The 16045-nt window shown below is 42.3% G+C and overlaps 4 protein-coding genes across 20 annotated transcripts; 3 read left to right on the top strand and 1 right to left on the bottom strand.

The window, feature by feature from the left end:
- The first annotated feature begins 25 nt into the window (after window positions 1-25).
- LOC104752529 (uncharacterized) lies at window positions 26-2395 on the top strand. Its single transcript, XM_010474693.3, has 4 exons — window positions 26-679; window positions 966-1298; window positions 1711-1884; window positions 2004-2395. The coding sequence occupies exons 1-4, from the start codon at window positions 512-514 to the stop codon at window positions 2088-2090; spliced, it is 762 nt and encodes a 253-aa protein (XP_010472995.1). The 5' UTR covers window positions 26-511; the 3' UTR covers window positions 2091-2395.
- An 80-nt stretch (window positions 2396-2475) lies between these two features.
- Window positions 2476-6520, top strand: LOC104752530 (uncharacterized). 7 transcript variants are annotated; one of them, XR_015584061.1, is made up of 12 exons: window positions 2476-3021; window positions 3298-3366; window positions 3601-3693; window positions 3823-3944; window positions 4278-4473; window positions 4773-4948; window positions 5045-5174; window positions 5289-5449; window positions 5551-5645; window positions 5788-5899; window positions 6037-6149; window positions 6235-6520. XR_015584061.1 is itself a non-coding variant. In XM_087490794.1 (11 exons), the coding sequence occupies exons 1-11, from the start codon at window positions 2716-2718 to the stop codon at window positions 6080-6082; spliced, it is 1506 nt and encodes a 501-aa protein (XP_087346920.1). In that variant the 5' UTR covers window positions 2476-2715; the 3' UTR covers window positions 6083-6309. The 7 variants fall into 7 exon arrangements, 2 of the variants coding, with proteins under 2 accessions (XP_087346920.1, XP_087346921.1); XR_015584060.1 differs by having other exon boundaries at window positions 2477-3021; window positions 6037-6138; XR_015584062.1 differs by having other exon boundaries at window positions 2511-3021; window positions 3611-3693; window positions 6037-6138.
- Window positions 6521-6794: 274 nt separating this feature from the next.
- Window positions 6795-11522, top strand: LOC104752531 (uncharacterized). 3 transcript variants are annotated; one of them, XM_087490793.1, is made up of 5 exons: window positions 6824-6955; window positions 7030-7205; window positions 7300-7370; window positions 7693-9819; window positions 9904-11522. In XM_087490793.1, exons 4-5 carry the CDS (start codon window positions 7707-7709, stop codon window positions 11319-11321), a joined length of 3531 nt encoding a protein of 1176 aa, XP_087346919.1. In that variant the 5' UTR covers window positions 6824-6955; window positions 7030-7205; window positions 7300-7370; window positions 7693-7706; the 3' UTR covers window positions 11322-11522. The 3 variants fall into 3 exon arrangements, with proteins under 3 accessions (XP_010472998.2, XP_087346919.1, XP_087346918.1); XM_087490792.1 differs by having other exon boundaries at window positions 7693-11522; XM_010474696.2 differs by having other exon boundaries at window positions 6795-7205; window positions 7693-11522.
- A 1091-nt stretch (window positions 11523-12613) lies between these two features.
- On the bottom strand, window positions 12614-16041 carry LOC104752532 (protein FAR1-RELATED SEQUENCE 8-like). 9 transcript variants are annotated; one of them, XR_015584072.1, is made up of 3 exons: window positions 15619-16041; window positions 13094-15496; window positions 12614-12893 (listed from the first exon to the last, which is right to left on the bottom strand). XR_015584072.1 is itself a non-coding variant. In XM_087490799.1 (2 exons), exons 1-2 carry the CDS (start codon window positions 15688-15690, stop codon window positions 13448-13450), a joined length of 2121 nt encoding a protein of 706 aa, XP_087346925.1. In that variant the 5' UTR covers window positions 15691-15970; the 3' UTR covers window positions 12614-13447. The 9 variants fall into 9 exon arrangements, 3 of the variants coding, with proteins under 3 accessions (XP_087346925.1, XP_087346922.1, XP_087346923.1); XR_015584071.1 differs by having other exon boundaries at window positions 12614-12973; XR_015584068.1 differs by having other exon boundaries at window positions 15607-15969.
- Window positions 16042-16045: the final 4 nt, after the last annotated feature.

The raw sequence follows: 16045 nt of genomic DNA on the forward strand, positions 1-16045 counted from the left end.
CTAAACAAGGTAGATTTGGTTTTTGATAATTAATCTTCACTGTATTATTATTAGTGCATTGTTTATAGTATACGATACCACAAAGCACAAGGTGATTAAAAAGCAAACAAATATTTTGAGAAGACTGAATAGAAAATTAGAAAACGGGCGCCCATGTTGATAAAGGAAAGTACGAAAGAGCCCCTGGCGCTTGCATAATGTGTAAGTTGTTGTTGTAGTGTATACAAAGGGTAAATTAGAGACAAATTTGGGTTCCACCTCCCTGGCCTGGCCTGCCCTGTAGTCAAAGAAAACCTAAAAAAACCCGATTAGATTGATATACGAAAGATAAAAAGATCCTTCTTCTCTTACGCTCCTCCTCGTATCTCGTTTCGATTCGATTCGTCGGAGATCTTCTTCATCTTCTTCTTCTTCTTCACCCAAACCCTAACTTATTGCTTCTTTGGATCGAATCATCATCATCATCATCATCATCATCATATTGTCAATTTTGGATTTCTCCACCTGTGCCATGTCTGCCGTTTATTGCGGAACCAAGAGATCTTACTTCGATGATATTCCTTCTCCTCCCTCTTCTAAGAGGTTCCGATGCTTTTCTCCTTCCAATTCTCCAATCTGGTCCTCTCCTTCCTCTTCGCTTGATCAGCTTCGCTCTGCCTTTCCTCACCTTGAACTCACGGTACGTCTTCTTCTTCTCTCTTTTTTTTTTTTTTTTTTAGTTTTTGTTTTGGGAGCCACACGCAGATCTAGCTTTACCTTTTTTTTTTTCCCGCATCTGCTACTTGCTCTCCGACTTGCCTAGTCTCTGTTAGACGCCAATTTCGTATCTAGCTATGTATCGGCTGATGTGTTTGTCCCTCGAATTTTCATGGTTCTTTGTTCAATTTAATTCTGACCTGTGCAGTTGCTAGGTCTTTTCTTGTAGCTTAGAAATCTGATTAGATTTGCAAATTTTTGGTTCTCAGGTTCTTGTGAAGGCTCTAGAAGAACATGGAAGTGATTTAAATGCTTCCATGAAAACCTTATACTCTTTGGTCTCCGCTGAGGAGAAGAAAGCTCAAGATTTGGCCGCAGGATGTGCTAATGAGGAATCTGATGCCGTTGCCGGTGCATCTACTTATACGGCTACAGACAATCCCCCGGCCAGTGGTGATGACTGGGTTGAATTGTTAGTCAGGGAGGTTACTCAGTCTACTGGTACCGATGATGCTAAACTACGTGCCTCTAGAGTCCTCGAGGCCTTGGAGAAGATGTTAAGTGCACGTGCTCGTGAAGAAGCTGGAAAAAAATTCCAAGAGGTAATAACGCATTTTCAAAAACCTATCCTTTTTGATGTGTTCCATTCTGAATATATAAACTTACATATATGCACCCTTCTGCATACATGCTGGCTATCAGAGCGATCATATTTGTTCTTTGAGCCCTAGGCATGGATTTACAATATCAAGTTCAGGGTTGCTGTAGTCGGACATAGGTTGAACCATCAGCTTATTCTTATGTAGGGTAGCTTCAATGTTGTCACCGACTACAAACTGTTGGCCATTAACACAATTATGTATAGTATACCTAGGAAACAGTTGGGAAGGAATAATTCTCGTTTGATTTTGTCAAATCTATGATAATTACGAAACAGAATGATGACGCAGCAAATAATTCCTAGGATTTTTGGCATCTCGTGTATGAAATGAACAGCCTTTTCTGATGTCACAGGAGAATGTGGTAGTGCAGCAACAAGTGGAGGCCTTGATCAAGGACAACACAGTCCTCAAACGTGCAGTTGCTATCCAGCATGAGCGGCAGAAAGCATTCGAAGATGCGAACCAGCAGTTAGAACTCTTGAAACACCTGATTCCTCAGTACCAGGAAAAGCTCAGAACTCTGGAGGTAAGCTTTAAAAACCGTGGAGAGCTTTTCTAGCACTATTGCGTTGAATTGTCTGTGTTGGTTGTTTTAAAAATTAAGTTGATGGCTCACAAAGAAAAGTGTGAATGATCAAAACGCAGGTGAACAACTACGCGCTGAAAATGCAGCTGCAGCAAGTGGAACATGGCAACTCAATGCCAGGAAGATTCAATCCGGACGTCTTCTAAAAAGCTCTCCAGGAAACGAGGACACTTACTTGCAGGAGGAGAAGGCGGCAATAAACGCAAGTTAGAGAGAGAGAGAGAGATACGAAAACAAAAAGTGCTTTTGCATTGGTATTACTGTGTAGTCCTGGACAAACATGAGTTTCCTTTGCTTTTTTATATATTTCTTTGCTGTTGTTTATCTGTTCCTCAGTCGTATTAATTGGGAAAATCAAGGATGTGTTTTGGTATAGGATTGTATAACTGAACATTGTTCTGAATATTAGGGGGAGAGTCTGTCGGAGACTAATAAACTTGTGATTTCCCCATGGTATCGATTTCCTGAAACTTGGCTTCAGCACTTCCCATTAGTGTTTTATTTTTATATGAACAATGAAGCTATCGTATCTGGAACAATGAAGAGAGATAAGTTAATATTAAAAAAAAAAAAAAGAGATCCACGTGAGCGAGGTTGGCACCACAAATCGCGAATGTCGAGTTTTATTTTTTCGCTCTCTCGCTAAAAGAGAAGTGGAATCATCTCAACAATGTCCGTTGCCAAGCTTCCCCGCTGAGGACTGAGACAGAGGGCTCGTTTAATCGACTGACCCAATCTCTTTTTTTTTCCCTCACGTCCTTTGTTTCTCTAATGGCTGCCCTCGCTTCTCCCTCCCTCATCCCCTCTTCTCTCTGCTTCTTTTCTTTCGCCGCCGCCGCCGATGGTCCCCGTTCCCTTTCTTGTAATAATTTCTCTGCCTTTTCCGACGGCGGCACCAGTCTCAGGTTCCAAAAGAGCTTCTTATCCGTTTCTTCGCCTAATCGAAATCGACGGGGATCCTCTCGCCGTTCCCTCGTCGTGTTTGCTGCTTCCGGAGACTACTACGCTACTCTTGGTGTGCCTAAATCTGCTAATAACAAGGAGATTAAAGCTGCGTATCGACGTCTCGCTCGTCAGGTATATTACATTACACTGTTTCTTTCGGTCTCCCCCTTTACTGATAATTATTGCATGACTGGAGTAGTAATCTGGAACCCTGATCGATCATATTCAAGTCAATTATGCTGCATACCGTTATTAATATTTATGTTAGCTTTGATCCTCTAATGGTTTCCGCATTGTGCATTGTACATGGATATGATAATTGCTATTTTGAATTTTCTATTTACTTTGATCTTCTGCTTCACATTATTGAGCTACGATCCTATAACTTCTCTACTGATTTATATGTAGTACCATCCCGATGTGAACAAGGAACCTGGAGCAACTGAAAAGTTCAAGGAAATCAGTGCTGCCTATGAGGTATGCACCAAAAGCTAAGGTTCCCAGATTGATTCTCCTTCATAGCTCATGTCTTCCTCTCACCCTATATCTCGGCCATTTGGGTTTCCTTTTCTTGTTACCTGTTCGCTTGCATCAAAATCCATGATTACATAGCCTTGTTTTCAAGATTTTTTTGCTACAATAGAGTTAAAGTAATACATGTGAGTTCTCAGCTCTTTTTGCATTGTGGTTACTGAACTACTACATTGTCAGGTGCTATCAGATGAGCAAAAGAGAGCATTATATGATCAATATGGTGAAGCTGGAGTCAAGAGTCCTGTAGGAGGAGCTTCTGGTACTTACACGGTAACACATTTTCTATTTCTGTCTATGTTTAATAATCATGTTCATGATTGGCACAATTTGTTGCCATCAGCTCCTGTGCTTGTAGCATACTTGTCCTTGACATTTCCTTTCTCTTACATTTCCAACCAGTCAAACCCCTTTGACCTCTTCGAGACATTCTTTGGTGCGAGTGCGGGTGGATTTCCCGGGATGGACCAAGCTGATTTTGGGAGAACCCGCCGCAGTAGGGTTACCAAAGGGGAAGATTTACGGTGAGTTTTTTTTTTTTTTGGTTAGAAAACATTGCATTTATTGACCAACCGCCAAATGATTTCTTCTTTATTCTCTTGTTGGATAACAGCATTTCACTGTTTGCTAATAAGATACTATCTAATGATAAACGTAAAAATATTGTTAGTGTCTCCTAACTTAGCGTGTGTCCTGAAAATTTCTACTAGCATGGGCTTTAATGAGTAAGCAGAGGAGGGTAGTGTCTGTTTGTCCATTCCATTGCTCTTTCTTTTGGACTTTTTCCTTGCTTTCCATAACCTGCATAAGCTTTGACAATCATCAAAAGAAATTAATTACATGCTGTTGCATTTCAGGTATGACATCACCTTAGAACTGTCGGAGGCTATTTTTGGATCTGAGAAAGAATTTGATCTTACGCATTTGGAGACATGCGAAGCTTGTGCTGGCACCGGGGCAAAAGCAGGATCCAAAATGAGAATATGCTCCACTTGTGGTGGGAGGGGTCAAGTTATGAGAACTGAGCAAACACCATTTGGCATGTTTTCACAGGTCCTTGCAGTTGATTTCTTTCCTTTTTGTTTGCTTTCTCTCGGTTGCAGTTATTAAAGTCTGATGTTACAAATGGCATCTGATTGGAGCATCACATCTAATTTCAATATAGAGTTCACTCAAATCTGTTTCGTTTAGTTGAAAGCGCAGAAGTGAGAATTCCCTAGGAATTTGGTTGAATCCAGTTGTGGTTTTCATTGATTGTGAGAGTTTGATTTTGCTGGTAACTGTGTAACACTACCTTCCTTCTATAGCTGAACGTATTGATTGTTACCTATATGTGGTCTCTTTCATCTTAGGTTTCTATATGTCCTAACTGTGGTGGAGATGGTGAGGTAATTTCTGAAAATTGCCGGAAATGCTCCGGGGAAGGACGTGTGCGTATTAAAAAAAGCATCAAAGTCAAAATCCCCCCGGGAGTTAGTGCAGGTAGCATCCTTAGAGTTGCTGGAGAAGGTGATTCTGGTCCCAGAGGGTATGTTGAGAAGATTTCTAGTTAGAAAACCATTCTTTCTGTTATAGCATTCTTAATGATTCTGGTTTTTGGTAATTGGCTTTCTGCTTCCGTTAGTGGCCCTCCAGGAGATTTGTATGTATATCTTAATGTTGAAGATGTCCGGGGAATTCAAAGAGATGGAATAAACCTTTTATCTACTCTTTCTATCAGTTACCTTGATGCTATATTGGGTGCGGTTGTGAAGGTGATTTAGTTCTTTGTATCAGATATCCAAATAAGTACATTCTAGGTACGTGTAGATATTCTCAGAATTGACCATTCATCTTATTATAAATCGAAAACATCTTTGTAATTGTAGGTGAAAACAGTTGAAGGAGACACTGAACTGCAGATACCTCCGGGTACACAACCTGGTGATGTGCTGGTCCTGGCAAAGAAAGGAGTACCAAAACTGAATAGGCCGTCTATCCGTGGTGACCACTTGTTTACAGTCAAAGTATCTATACCAAATCAAATAAGGTATTACCGTCTAAATTTGTCTTGTGGTCAATTTAACTAAACCAAACAAAGGTATGTGCTTCTGTCGATTCCTTAATGGGTTTTCTGGATCCTGCGAACAGTGCTGGAGAACGGGAGTTACTGGAGGAACTTGCATCTCTGAAGGACACATCCAGCAACCGGTCGCGAACTCGTGCTAAGCCTCAGCAACCCAGTAGTAAGTTGTCAAATCTCTAATGCCAATAATATCAATGGAACCGATTGAATCTTGTATGTATCTGCATCGATGTGAGACTATTTGATGATACACGTATACGTTGATGGATCCCCTCATGTGTATGTCACCTATGGTTATGTAGCTTTGAGCACTGCACCCCGTAGCTCGGAAAACAGGATAGATGAAGTTAAGGAGGAAAATCAAGAACCAGAGCAAGAAAACGACTTGTGGAAGAGCATCAAAGACTTAGCAGGGTAAGTCAATTAATAAAAAATATTGTGCCCTTGAAATGATATAGGGAATAGTCCAGCTCTGGTTGTGTTCTTTGAAATCTGAAGCACATAAAAGTCTTTTTCTAAAAACGTAGTCCTGCAACTTTTTTTGCACGTAGGTCTGTGGCAAATGGAGCTCTGAAATGGCTGAGAGATAACCTATAAGAGATTCATCTTCGAAAAAAGGACGTGGTTTAAAGGATTTATAAGCTGCATTCATGGTAGGAATGTGGTAATGTTCATTGTTTCATTTGTTAATCTGAGGGTCTTTTTGCGGAAAAACAAATACAATATATATATTTTTTTGCCTTTTTCAGTTACAGTTTGATGCACATATTGTGAGAAGAGAGGGCGGTTCTGCTCTACCTACCCCTATAATACTCCTTTCAATATACTGTAGAATGTAGTAGTACAGAGACAACCGGTTTTCCGAGTTGGTTTTGATAGAAAAGAAAAAAATCAGTGAAATTGATGGAACATGTGGATAAAACACGGTCATGATCAAAAAGTCTCCCAAGAATGCTTTTTTTTTTTTTTTTTTCTTTCCTTAGATATACTGGTGTGATAAATTATTACAACCATTCTTGAGTTAGACTTTCTCTCTATCTTATCTTTCTAGCGAGACCAATGAGATTTATTAATAATGGCTACCGCAGCATCTTTCTCCAACCCTTACCATTCCCAACAATTTTTACACGCTCTCTCTTTCTTTATTTTATTTTGGTGTGTTTGCATCGGAATTCCCTATTTCCATTCTCGTATGGTGGGAAAAGCTTAATTTTGGACAATGTACATATTGATTCGGTAAAAGGAAAGCTAACTTAACTAGTTAAATTTGACAGGTACGTACGTACGACCGAAAAGGAAAAATAAAAGCAGGACGCAAAGTCCACCATTTAGATCTACGGCGGATAGAGAGATATAAAATAGGAAATACCGTTTATGCCCTCTTTCATCGTATTCGTATATAATAGAAGCAGATGAGAAAAGGCCGAAAGAAAAAGAAAAAAAAAAGCTCAAAACCCTAGCCGTAATAAGGTCCAAACACAGATTAAGTTATTAGTTGTGTTCTGTGAGTCTCGAATCTCTAAATTTTTTTTTTTTTTTCTTAGGGTTTCGATCAAAAGAAAGAGCAGAGCCGAACTGAGCTCGTCCTAAAGCCCATTAGCCCCTCGTCGAGTCCCGTATCGTCGTCTCCCTCCTCTCTCTCTCTCTCTTTTTTGATTTTTCAAAGTTTCTCTCTTTCGTCTCGATTCGCGCTTATCGTTCCCGCCGCTACGATCTAAGGGTAATCTTAATCTATTCCTCTCTCTCTCTCTCTCTTAATTGTTCCCATCTTAGATCTCGCTTCGCTTCTCACTCGATTTACTGTGGTTTTCCAGTGGGTTTAGGCTAATTCCGGATCTCTGTCGCCTGAATTCTCCACTATCTCCTCCCGGTGTCTGGTTCTGAGGTCGGTTATTACAGATCTCGTCCCCTTTTTTTTTTTTTTGTTCTTTTCAAATCAATATGTTCAATTCTCTCTAAATCTGCATCTATCATAAGATGATGATAATAACTCTATGTTGTTGTTGTTTACGATTTCTTTTTTAAGAAAAAAAAAAAAAATCCATCCTGTTGAATTATTCAATTATACATACATTAGGCTCAGTTTGTTTGCTCTTCAGTATTATCCCAATTGTCTCCTGTACTGATATGAAGATGATGATGCTAGCAAGTGATTTACTATGTATTTTATGTAGACTCACTCATTGATTCTATCTATCCTCCTGCAGGACTTGTGGAGGGTATGGATAATAATTCTTTGATGCTGATTGATAACAATGGCTCTTTTGAGATTGATGACCAATCCCATATGGATGTCGATACCTCCCATAACCCTTCCATGGCTTTGTTCACCCCGACACGCCCCAACGAGGACGCCCCTACTGCCGATACTGATGATGGCCTGCTCCCTGAACCTGGCACACTACCAGCCAAGCGCAGGAGGAAGAAGTCTATGGTCTGGGAGCACTTCACCATTGAAACTTCTAGCCCTGGATCTACCAAAGCCTGCTGCAAGCACTGCAGGAAATCTTTCGCCTACATTACTGGCCAAAAGTTGGCTGGGACTAGCCACCTTAAGCGTCACATTCAATTGGGTATTTGTCCAATGAGCCGAGACAACACTCAGCTAGCACAAGTCGTTGATTCCAAAGATCCTGCCACTGGCCCTCCCAAAAAACGCCAGAGGTCTTCTGCTACACATATGAACTTCCCTCTGGATCAAGATCGCTGCTACAACGAGATGGCCAAGATGATTATCATGCATGAATATCCCCTTCACATGGTCGAGCATTCTGGATTTACTGGTTTCGTGCAGGCCCTTCGTCCCCAGTTCAGTATGGCTAGCTTCAATACCATTCACGGCGATTGTGTCAATATGTACTTGTCCGAGAAGCAAAAGCTTTCAAACTTCATCAGTGAGATTCCTGGGCGAGTTAACCTTACTGTAGATTTGTGGACATCTAATCAATCAGTGGGTTATGCGTTTGTGACAGGACACTTCATTGATAGGGATTGGAAACTAACTCACAGGCTTCTAAATGTTGCTGTCGTTCCTTCTCCTGATTCTGATTTTGCCTTAAATCAGCCTATTGCAGCTTGTTTATCCGACTGGAATCTTGAGAGAAGGCTTTCCAGTCTCACTGTTGGGCAGTCAGTAGTAAATAAAGCCTCTATTGAAAACCTCAGGTGCTGTTTGTCTGCCAGGAACCAGCATGTATTGAATGGTCAGTTGTTGTTGGGTAGTTGCTATGCTCGCCTCCTAAGCAGTATGGCGCAAGATCTGCTTGGAGCTGCGGATTATGAAACATCCATAAAGAAAGTCCGTGATAGCGTCAAGTATGTGAAAACCAATGACAGTTGCGGAGAGAGGTTTGATGAACTGAAGATGCAACTTCAAACCCCTTCTACCAAAGATCTACTAATTGACAACCAAACGAAGTGGGACACAAGTTACAACATGTTATTGGCTGCCTGTGAACACAAAGAAGTGTTTTCTTGTCTAGGAAACTGCGATCTTGATTATAAATTGTCAATATCTCCTGAAGAATGGAGAAAGATTGAGATTCTTTGCTCGTGCTTGAAGATTCTTTTTGACGCAGCCAATGTTTTGACTGGCTCAACTCGATTGACAGCAAACGATTTGTACCATGAAATGACAAAGCTTCAGCTAGAGCTAAGCCACACAGCCATGAGTGAAGATGCAGATGTTAGAATCCTGGCAAACCCAATGAAGGAGAAGTTTGACGAGTACTGGAGAGAATGTTTGCTGCTTTTGGCAGTTGCTGTGGTGATGGATCCGCGCTTCAAAATGAAGCTTATTGAGTTTAGTTTCTCTAAGGCTTACGGGGAAGATGCAGATAAATGGATCAGGAGTGTTGATGATGCCGTACATGAGCTGTACCTTGACTATGCTGAACAGAGTCACTACCTGCTGGATGCTTATGTAGGCCACGGGAATGATGGCTTTTCAGAAACAGATATCTCTCAAGTTCACTTCCATCATGAAATGCCTCATGAATACCACCACTCAAATGGGCTTTCACATGATCAAGTATATGAACAGCCTGAAGATGGCAATCAGCTGAATGAAAAACCAAGAGACCATGTTTTGGATCGTCATGCCTCTCAAGAAGTTGCTCAGACTCAGGTAAACCAGTTGAAAGCTGAGTCCTCGCCCCATGCCCAAGAAGAGAAAGTTGCAGAGCCTCTTCGCCAGGAAGATCAGTCAGGTGGTGTGGGAGAACAAGAGAATCAGCCTACGGAGGGATTATCTGGAGAAGGTCAGCAAACGGGGACAGTATCGGTGGGAGGCAATACCACACAGGGAGAAGAAGAAAGCCATTTGGGAGTTTCAGGTACACAGAATAACCATATCATGGAAGGGCTGTCTGAAGAGAGCAAACCAATTGAGGGACTGACACAAGGTTCGCTTCTGACAGAAAATCTGCAAACCAATGGGGAGCCAACTCCGGCCCAGGAGAGCCAGCTAACAGATGAGACATCCCATGAGAGCCAAGCAATGGTGGAAACACATTATGCGTCTCAGTCAGCTGAGGAGATGGCCCATGAGACCCAGCTGATTGAGGAATTTCCGTGCGAGAGCGTGCCTTCTGTGGACATACCCCTGAAGAGTCAGCCAGTGGAGGATACAGATATGACTCAAGACAGCCAGCTGGGGGAAGGACATGTACCAGAGTCACAGTCAGTGGAGGAAATCGTCGAAGACACTCAGCCTGTTGAAGAAGTGATGCAGGAAGGAACATCACAGGTGAGCCGGACAGTGGAGGACATACCACCTGAGAGTCATCACACTGAGGAAATGCTGCTGGAAAACCAGCAAGTGGACGACAATGATATAACTCATGACATGCAGCCGATGGAGGAAATGCTCGAGGACACTCACCCAGTTGAGGATGTGGCTCAGGAGGTACAAGAGATTGAGAAGCATGATGAAATTCAGTCTGTTGAGGAAGAAGGAGGACATGAGATACAGCCGGTGGAGGAATTGCTCGAGGACACTCAACCAGTTGATGAAATGGCTCAGGAGGAACACCTGCTGGAGGAAAAGCATAATGATGTTCAGCCAGTTGAGGGTGCAGGACATGAGACACAGGCAGTCGAGGGAATACTAGAGGACACTCAGCCAGTGGAGAAAGTAGCACAGGAGGTACAGCCAGTGGAGCAGATTCCCGAACCCAGCCAAAACCCACAAAACGCTGATGGTATGCTTTGCCATGGGTATTCTGGAGAGGGCGAGGAAGCTCCACAAAAAGAGCAGCAATCAGATGAAGGTATAGCCTCAGACCAACATCCTCAATCACATGCAATGCCACAGGAAGAAGAGGCACAACATGATTCTCAATCACATGCAGTGCCACAGGAAGAAGCCACATTTACAATCTCTCAAGAAGGTCACCACGTTGACGTCCTTCTCCAAGAAGGCCACCACCTTGAAGCATCTTCACAGGAGTTTCCCCTCATCACCATTGGAGATGGGTTCGCAGACTTTGAGCTTTACATCTCCGAGGTAGGTAGTCACCAACAGATGAAATCGGAGCTCGACCAATACCTGGAGGAATCCCTGATACCGCGATCACAGGACTTTGAGGTTCTACGCTGGTGGAGCCTGAACCGAACCAAATACCCTACCCTCTCCAAGATGGCGGCTGACGTTTTGTCCCTACCCTTTTGCACCGTCTCTCCAGATTCTGTGTTTGACACGGAGGTGAAAAAGATGGACAACTACAGGAGCTCCCTTCGACATGTGACCTTGGAAGCTCTCTTCTGTGCCAAGGACTGGTTCAAGCACGACTCCTCCAGTTCCACCTCAGAAAACAATCTGAAGAGGGAATCTTGAGGTTTCCTTTTCATCATTCCTTGTCCTTAGATGTAGTTGTAGTTTACTATATGGATTTTTTAAGCCTTGCGCTCGCTTATGCTTTTTTTCTTTTCTTCTTACCATGTCCCTTTTCGTGGTTGTGTATGTATGTTGTGATTGATGCTGTTATGATTTGATGTTACAGTTTGGCATCATAGAAACTATTTTACTTTGTATCAATCTTCGCATTTGTTGTTTCTGCCCTGGGGTTATATATTTACCTGATTCTGACTTGGTAAACTGGAATTTGTTAGCGTGTTTGTTCAGTTTCGTTCGAGCAACATGATTTACTCGGCTATTTATTAGGTTTACTTAAGGGATAAAGAAGGGCTTGTTTCGAAGGAGACAGTTTCGAAGGAGACAATAATAATATGTCAGAGATTCGCTAGGGAACATGATCAAATTTAAGTAAGAAGTTGGAAAGGTTGATTTGAGGGAATGTACAGTATAAAGAGAGAATTTAATAAACCGGTGGGTCCATACTCGCAAACATCGTAATCGTATACCTCAAGATTTTCTTATACTCAGTCAATTTCAAAATATAATATTTTTGAGCCAAAGCAGGTAAGAAACATATACTTTTAAAAAGTTTAACCAATCAAAAACAAGATTGCATAAAATAAATAATAAGAAAATATAAAAGTAGTCTAAAAGTTACCTCAAAAATTGAAAATATCTTATATTATAAAACAAGCAAAAACCTCTAAAACATCTTATATTATGAAAGGGAGAGAGTATTATTTTATTCCTTTGTCTCCTTGATTTCTAATTAAAAAAAAAAGCAAATGTCATAAAAAAAAGTAATGGACTAATAAGCCCAAAGGCCCAAACATACCTGATGTTTTTAGTCTAAAAGCCTGCTACTTTTTTTTCCTAAAACGAAACATGACTCTCACGCGCCCAGTTTTTAAATTTGACAAAAAACAGCAATTTCCGTATGTTTTAGTCCACGGATTCTGGGGAGGTGGCGTCGACACGCTCATTGTGCTAGTGGATAATAAGAGACTTGAATTTCACAGTTCGAGAAACCACGTTTGGGCTGACATTTTTATACTGCCCATTGGACCACAAGGAGTATAGTTTTCATATAACTATCGGCCCACATAAATGGAGAAGGAGTTTATTTTTTTTTATTTTTTTTGGCAAATACCTTTTACTCCTTTAATGTATATATTTTTGTACGCTAGGCTTCCTTATCTTGTGCTTACCAAAAAAAAAGGCTTCCTTATCTTGTGAAATCAGTAAATTATAGCATTTCATCGTACACAGAGTTTATTTATTTATTTGGACAAACTGTGAATCTTCATTCAACTTAATCAAGTTTCGCCTCGACATGGAGAGGATACAAAAGCAAAACCCATAACTCAAGGGGAGACATAAGGATAGAGGGGAGCTAACATGCTCAACCCAAGAAGCAACCAAACCAAGACAACTGTTAAGAAAAACGATTTCGGCACCATCATTTGCTCCCAAGGGGGTCTTCAAGCCACGTACTTCCGCCAGCGATGCGAATGTGGCATAGTGACGGGACAGAGCCGTCGAATAGGGGAGCTTCAGAGCCACAAAGGAGTAACCATGACATAATATGCCAAAACACAACCAAGGTAAAGTAACCAAGGAAGCCTTGAAAACTACCATTGCATTCATTAAGGCAAATGTGACCAGAATAGGAACACAAGTCCATCGAATTAGGCTAAAGATTCTATTCTCCAACCGACAAATCACATAGATTGAAGGGAAAGAGATTAAACCTGGTCGAAATGGGAGCCGGTACATGACCAGAATAGAACCTGCAAACTGCAGTAAGGGAAGTGCCACCAGAGGACACAACTAAGGTGTAAAAGCACCAAATGAACCACCAGAGGGGAAGAGCTCAGATCTACAAACTGACGTTACAGACACAAAGAGGAGATGAGGGAATACTCCGTTGCTGGTCCAACTAGGGAGTCACAGAGTTTAATAAAATGTCAAGGACCTGTGAAATAACCGCTACAATTTGATATCATTGGGGTCTCTCTATGACAAGAAGATTTGCTCTAACTCTAATTATTAGATCAATATGATTATAGATTCTAATCAGCGCGAACCAAGACAGTGGTAAGTATCTAAGAAGGCTTCTCAGTCACAAATTGAACCCTATTCGCACACTCTCTAAATGCTTCCCAGGCAACTCTGCAATGCTCTTTCGATCTCATTCCTTGTTCAACAACCTGCATCGCTCTTCTGTGCAAATGCTCATACCACTGATCCTGATTCATTATGTCCACACAACCTGACCCAAAATCCGCCACATAGAGACGCTTCACGTCCTTGCGCCACCGTTGCAGTATATACTGAGGCGGAACTTCCTGCAACCCGTTGTGGCTGAGTAGGAGGAGGACGTGTCTGCATTGGTACCCATTGAAGCTGAAACCACCACAGACACAGAAGCAACATACTTGTCCTTCTGCACTTGTCTCGTGGATGACCTCAAAGTCTCTCACTTTCTCTCCTTCCCTCTCTTTCACCACGTACGAGGAGGCCGAGCCGTTTGAGTGGACTTGCGTTAATCCAAAACATGAAGTCATTGCCGAGACCTCGTCTTGGAACCTTCTAAATATCTCCACTGTGAAGACCTTTGCCATCTGAGACTCGTAGGGGTGCGTAGTCTTGAGCTCGGGGATAAACTTGGAGGACTCTGAATCGCACAAGGCTTGTCTTGTGTACTTCTTATCCAGAAAAGATTGGTACCCTTCAAGGAATTCTCTCAGGGATGTGTGCTCATGAACGTAGCCACTAAAGATGAATGGGGCTGCCACATCTCCCAATCGAAAAGTCAGCGCCCCGGCCAAAAATGTATCCTTGAGGTAAACTGGAGCCCATAGTTCTCGATCTTGAAACACGTGGTGGATGGTCTCGTGATTAGTCAGCCCAAACCGAATGATCATCTCTTCCCAAGCTGTTCCAAATTCTTCGACCTTGAGACAACCGTAGACCACTCTGTTCAGTGCCATACGGAACAACTCAGAGTCTTGTAGCTGGACAACGCTCTGGAAGATGTTGTGCAAGACGTGGGTCAAGCTAAGACGATGATGAGCCCTTGGGAAAACTTCAGAGACTGCAGCACGCATTGCCTTGCACTGTTGAGTGATGAAGGTCTGTGGGGGACGGCCTAGCATGCAAGTTAGCCAGGCTCTGAAGAGCCAGAGGTAGGTCTCAAAGGTCTGGTGAGCAAGCAAAGCACAGCCGAGCAAGATGGAATCTCCATGGTGGTCGATTCCAACGAAAGACACAAGGGGAAGCTGGTAGGAGTTTGATAGACAAGTGGTGTCAAACAAAACAACGTCGCCAAAGTGAGAGTATGCAGCCCTAGCACGAAGGTCAATCCAGAAGACATTCCTAAGAGAGCCGTCATCGGTAAGATCCATGAGGTAAAGAAAGTTGGGGCTGGTAAGCTGAATCCGGAAGAAGAAATCCTGCAAGAAGCTAAAACCTCCAGGGGGAAGCAAAGGCCTTGAAGAGAGGGAGTGATCCCCCCCGGGGGAGGTTGAAGAAGAAGAAGAACAAGAAGTCCCATGAGGAACGGCAAGGGCTCGATACAGATTGATAGTCCGGACTTGGACATGGAGAGGAGGTTTAGTGTTGGCAGAGGCAGAGGAGGACTTGGTCGTCTTGTGAGACTTGGAATTGTGGGCTCTTTCAGGATCAAAGGAGTGGTTGTGGTCGAGTTTGACCTGATCAACTTTCCAGCGATCAAAATCAATCAATCTGAGGCGAATCATAGCCTGGCAACCAGTTCTGGTCTCCTTACGACGGGAGGTGGCGGCGTTGGCTTCTTTAACCATCTTGAAACCTTCGCAGTTGCAGCACAAGACAGCGCCACGTTTCTCCTTGCTGTTGCGCTTAGTCCAGGAAGATTTGACACGGATAGCAAAACCGAGCTCCCGAGCGTACGAGTTGTAGTAACTGTAAGCATCATCGTACGACTCGAATTCCATCCCAGGAGCAGGAGCACTGTGAGCAATGGGAGCATCATCGATTCCAGTTTCAATCTGAAGCAATCCATCACACTCGTCTTCAAGGTCAATACCGAGATCAGCAGGGTCGTCGATTGGAAGCGGAAGCTCTTCTTCTTCTTCTTCTTCTCCTTCGACAACCATCTGCTCCTCTTCCATCTAAGATCACATAAAACTCATAATTTTACAACAGAATCGGAAACCCCAAAATTGAAAACGCCTCAATAAATAAATAAAAAAAATACTCGTAGTAGAGAAGAGAAAGTAACCACCGAACCGACCGTGATGCAGAGATTAGGGTTGGGCGACGACAGAGACTGATCCGACGGTGAGTAGACGCTATTACCGATCATCCTCCTTCCTCTCCTTGTCTTCTTCTCCTCTAAATCGTACTAAATTATTTCTCATCGATTTCTTTCATTTTAGGGTCAGGGGAAGTAAAAAAAAAAAAAAAAAAAAATTCCCTTACAGTGTACAGACTTTGTTTTATTTGTTATGCCAGGTGAGCTGCAAGCAGAAAGCTCAAAGCTGAGCTTGCAAATTTGAGTTTTTAACTATGGTAGTAACAATCAATAAATCAATACTCATTCCTAAGAGAGCCGTCATCGCATTTTTATTTGTTTATAATAGGTGATAACAATCTATATCCCTCGCAAGTCGAAGAGAGATAGCTAACTAAAATATCATCATCATCAACCAAACTCAAAA

Source organism: Camelina sativa, chromosome 16, assembly GCF_030686135.1.
Source record: "Camelina sativa cultivar CO46 ecotype springtype chromosome 16, ASM3068613v1".
NCBI classification, from domain to species: Eukaryota; Viridiplantae; Streptophyta; class Magnoliopsida; order Brassicales; family Brassicaceae; genus Camelina; species Camelina sativa.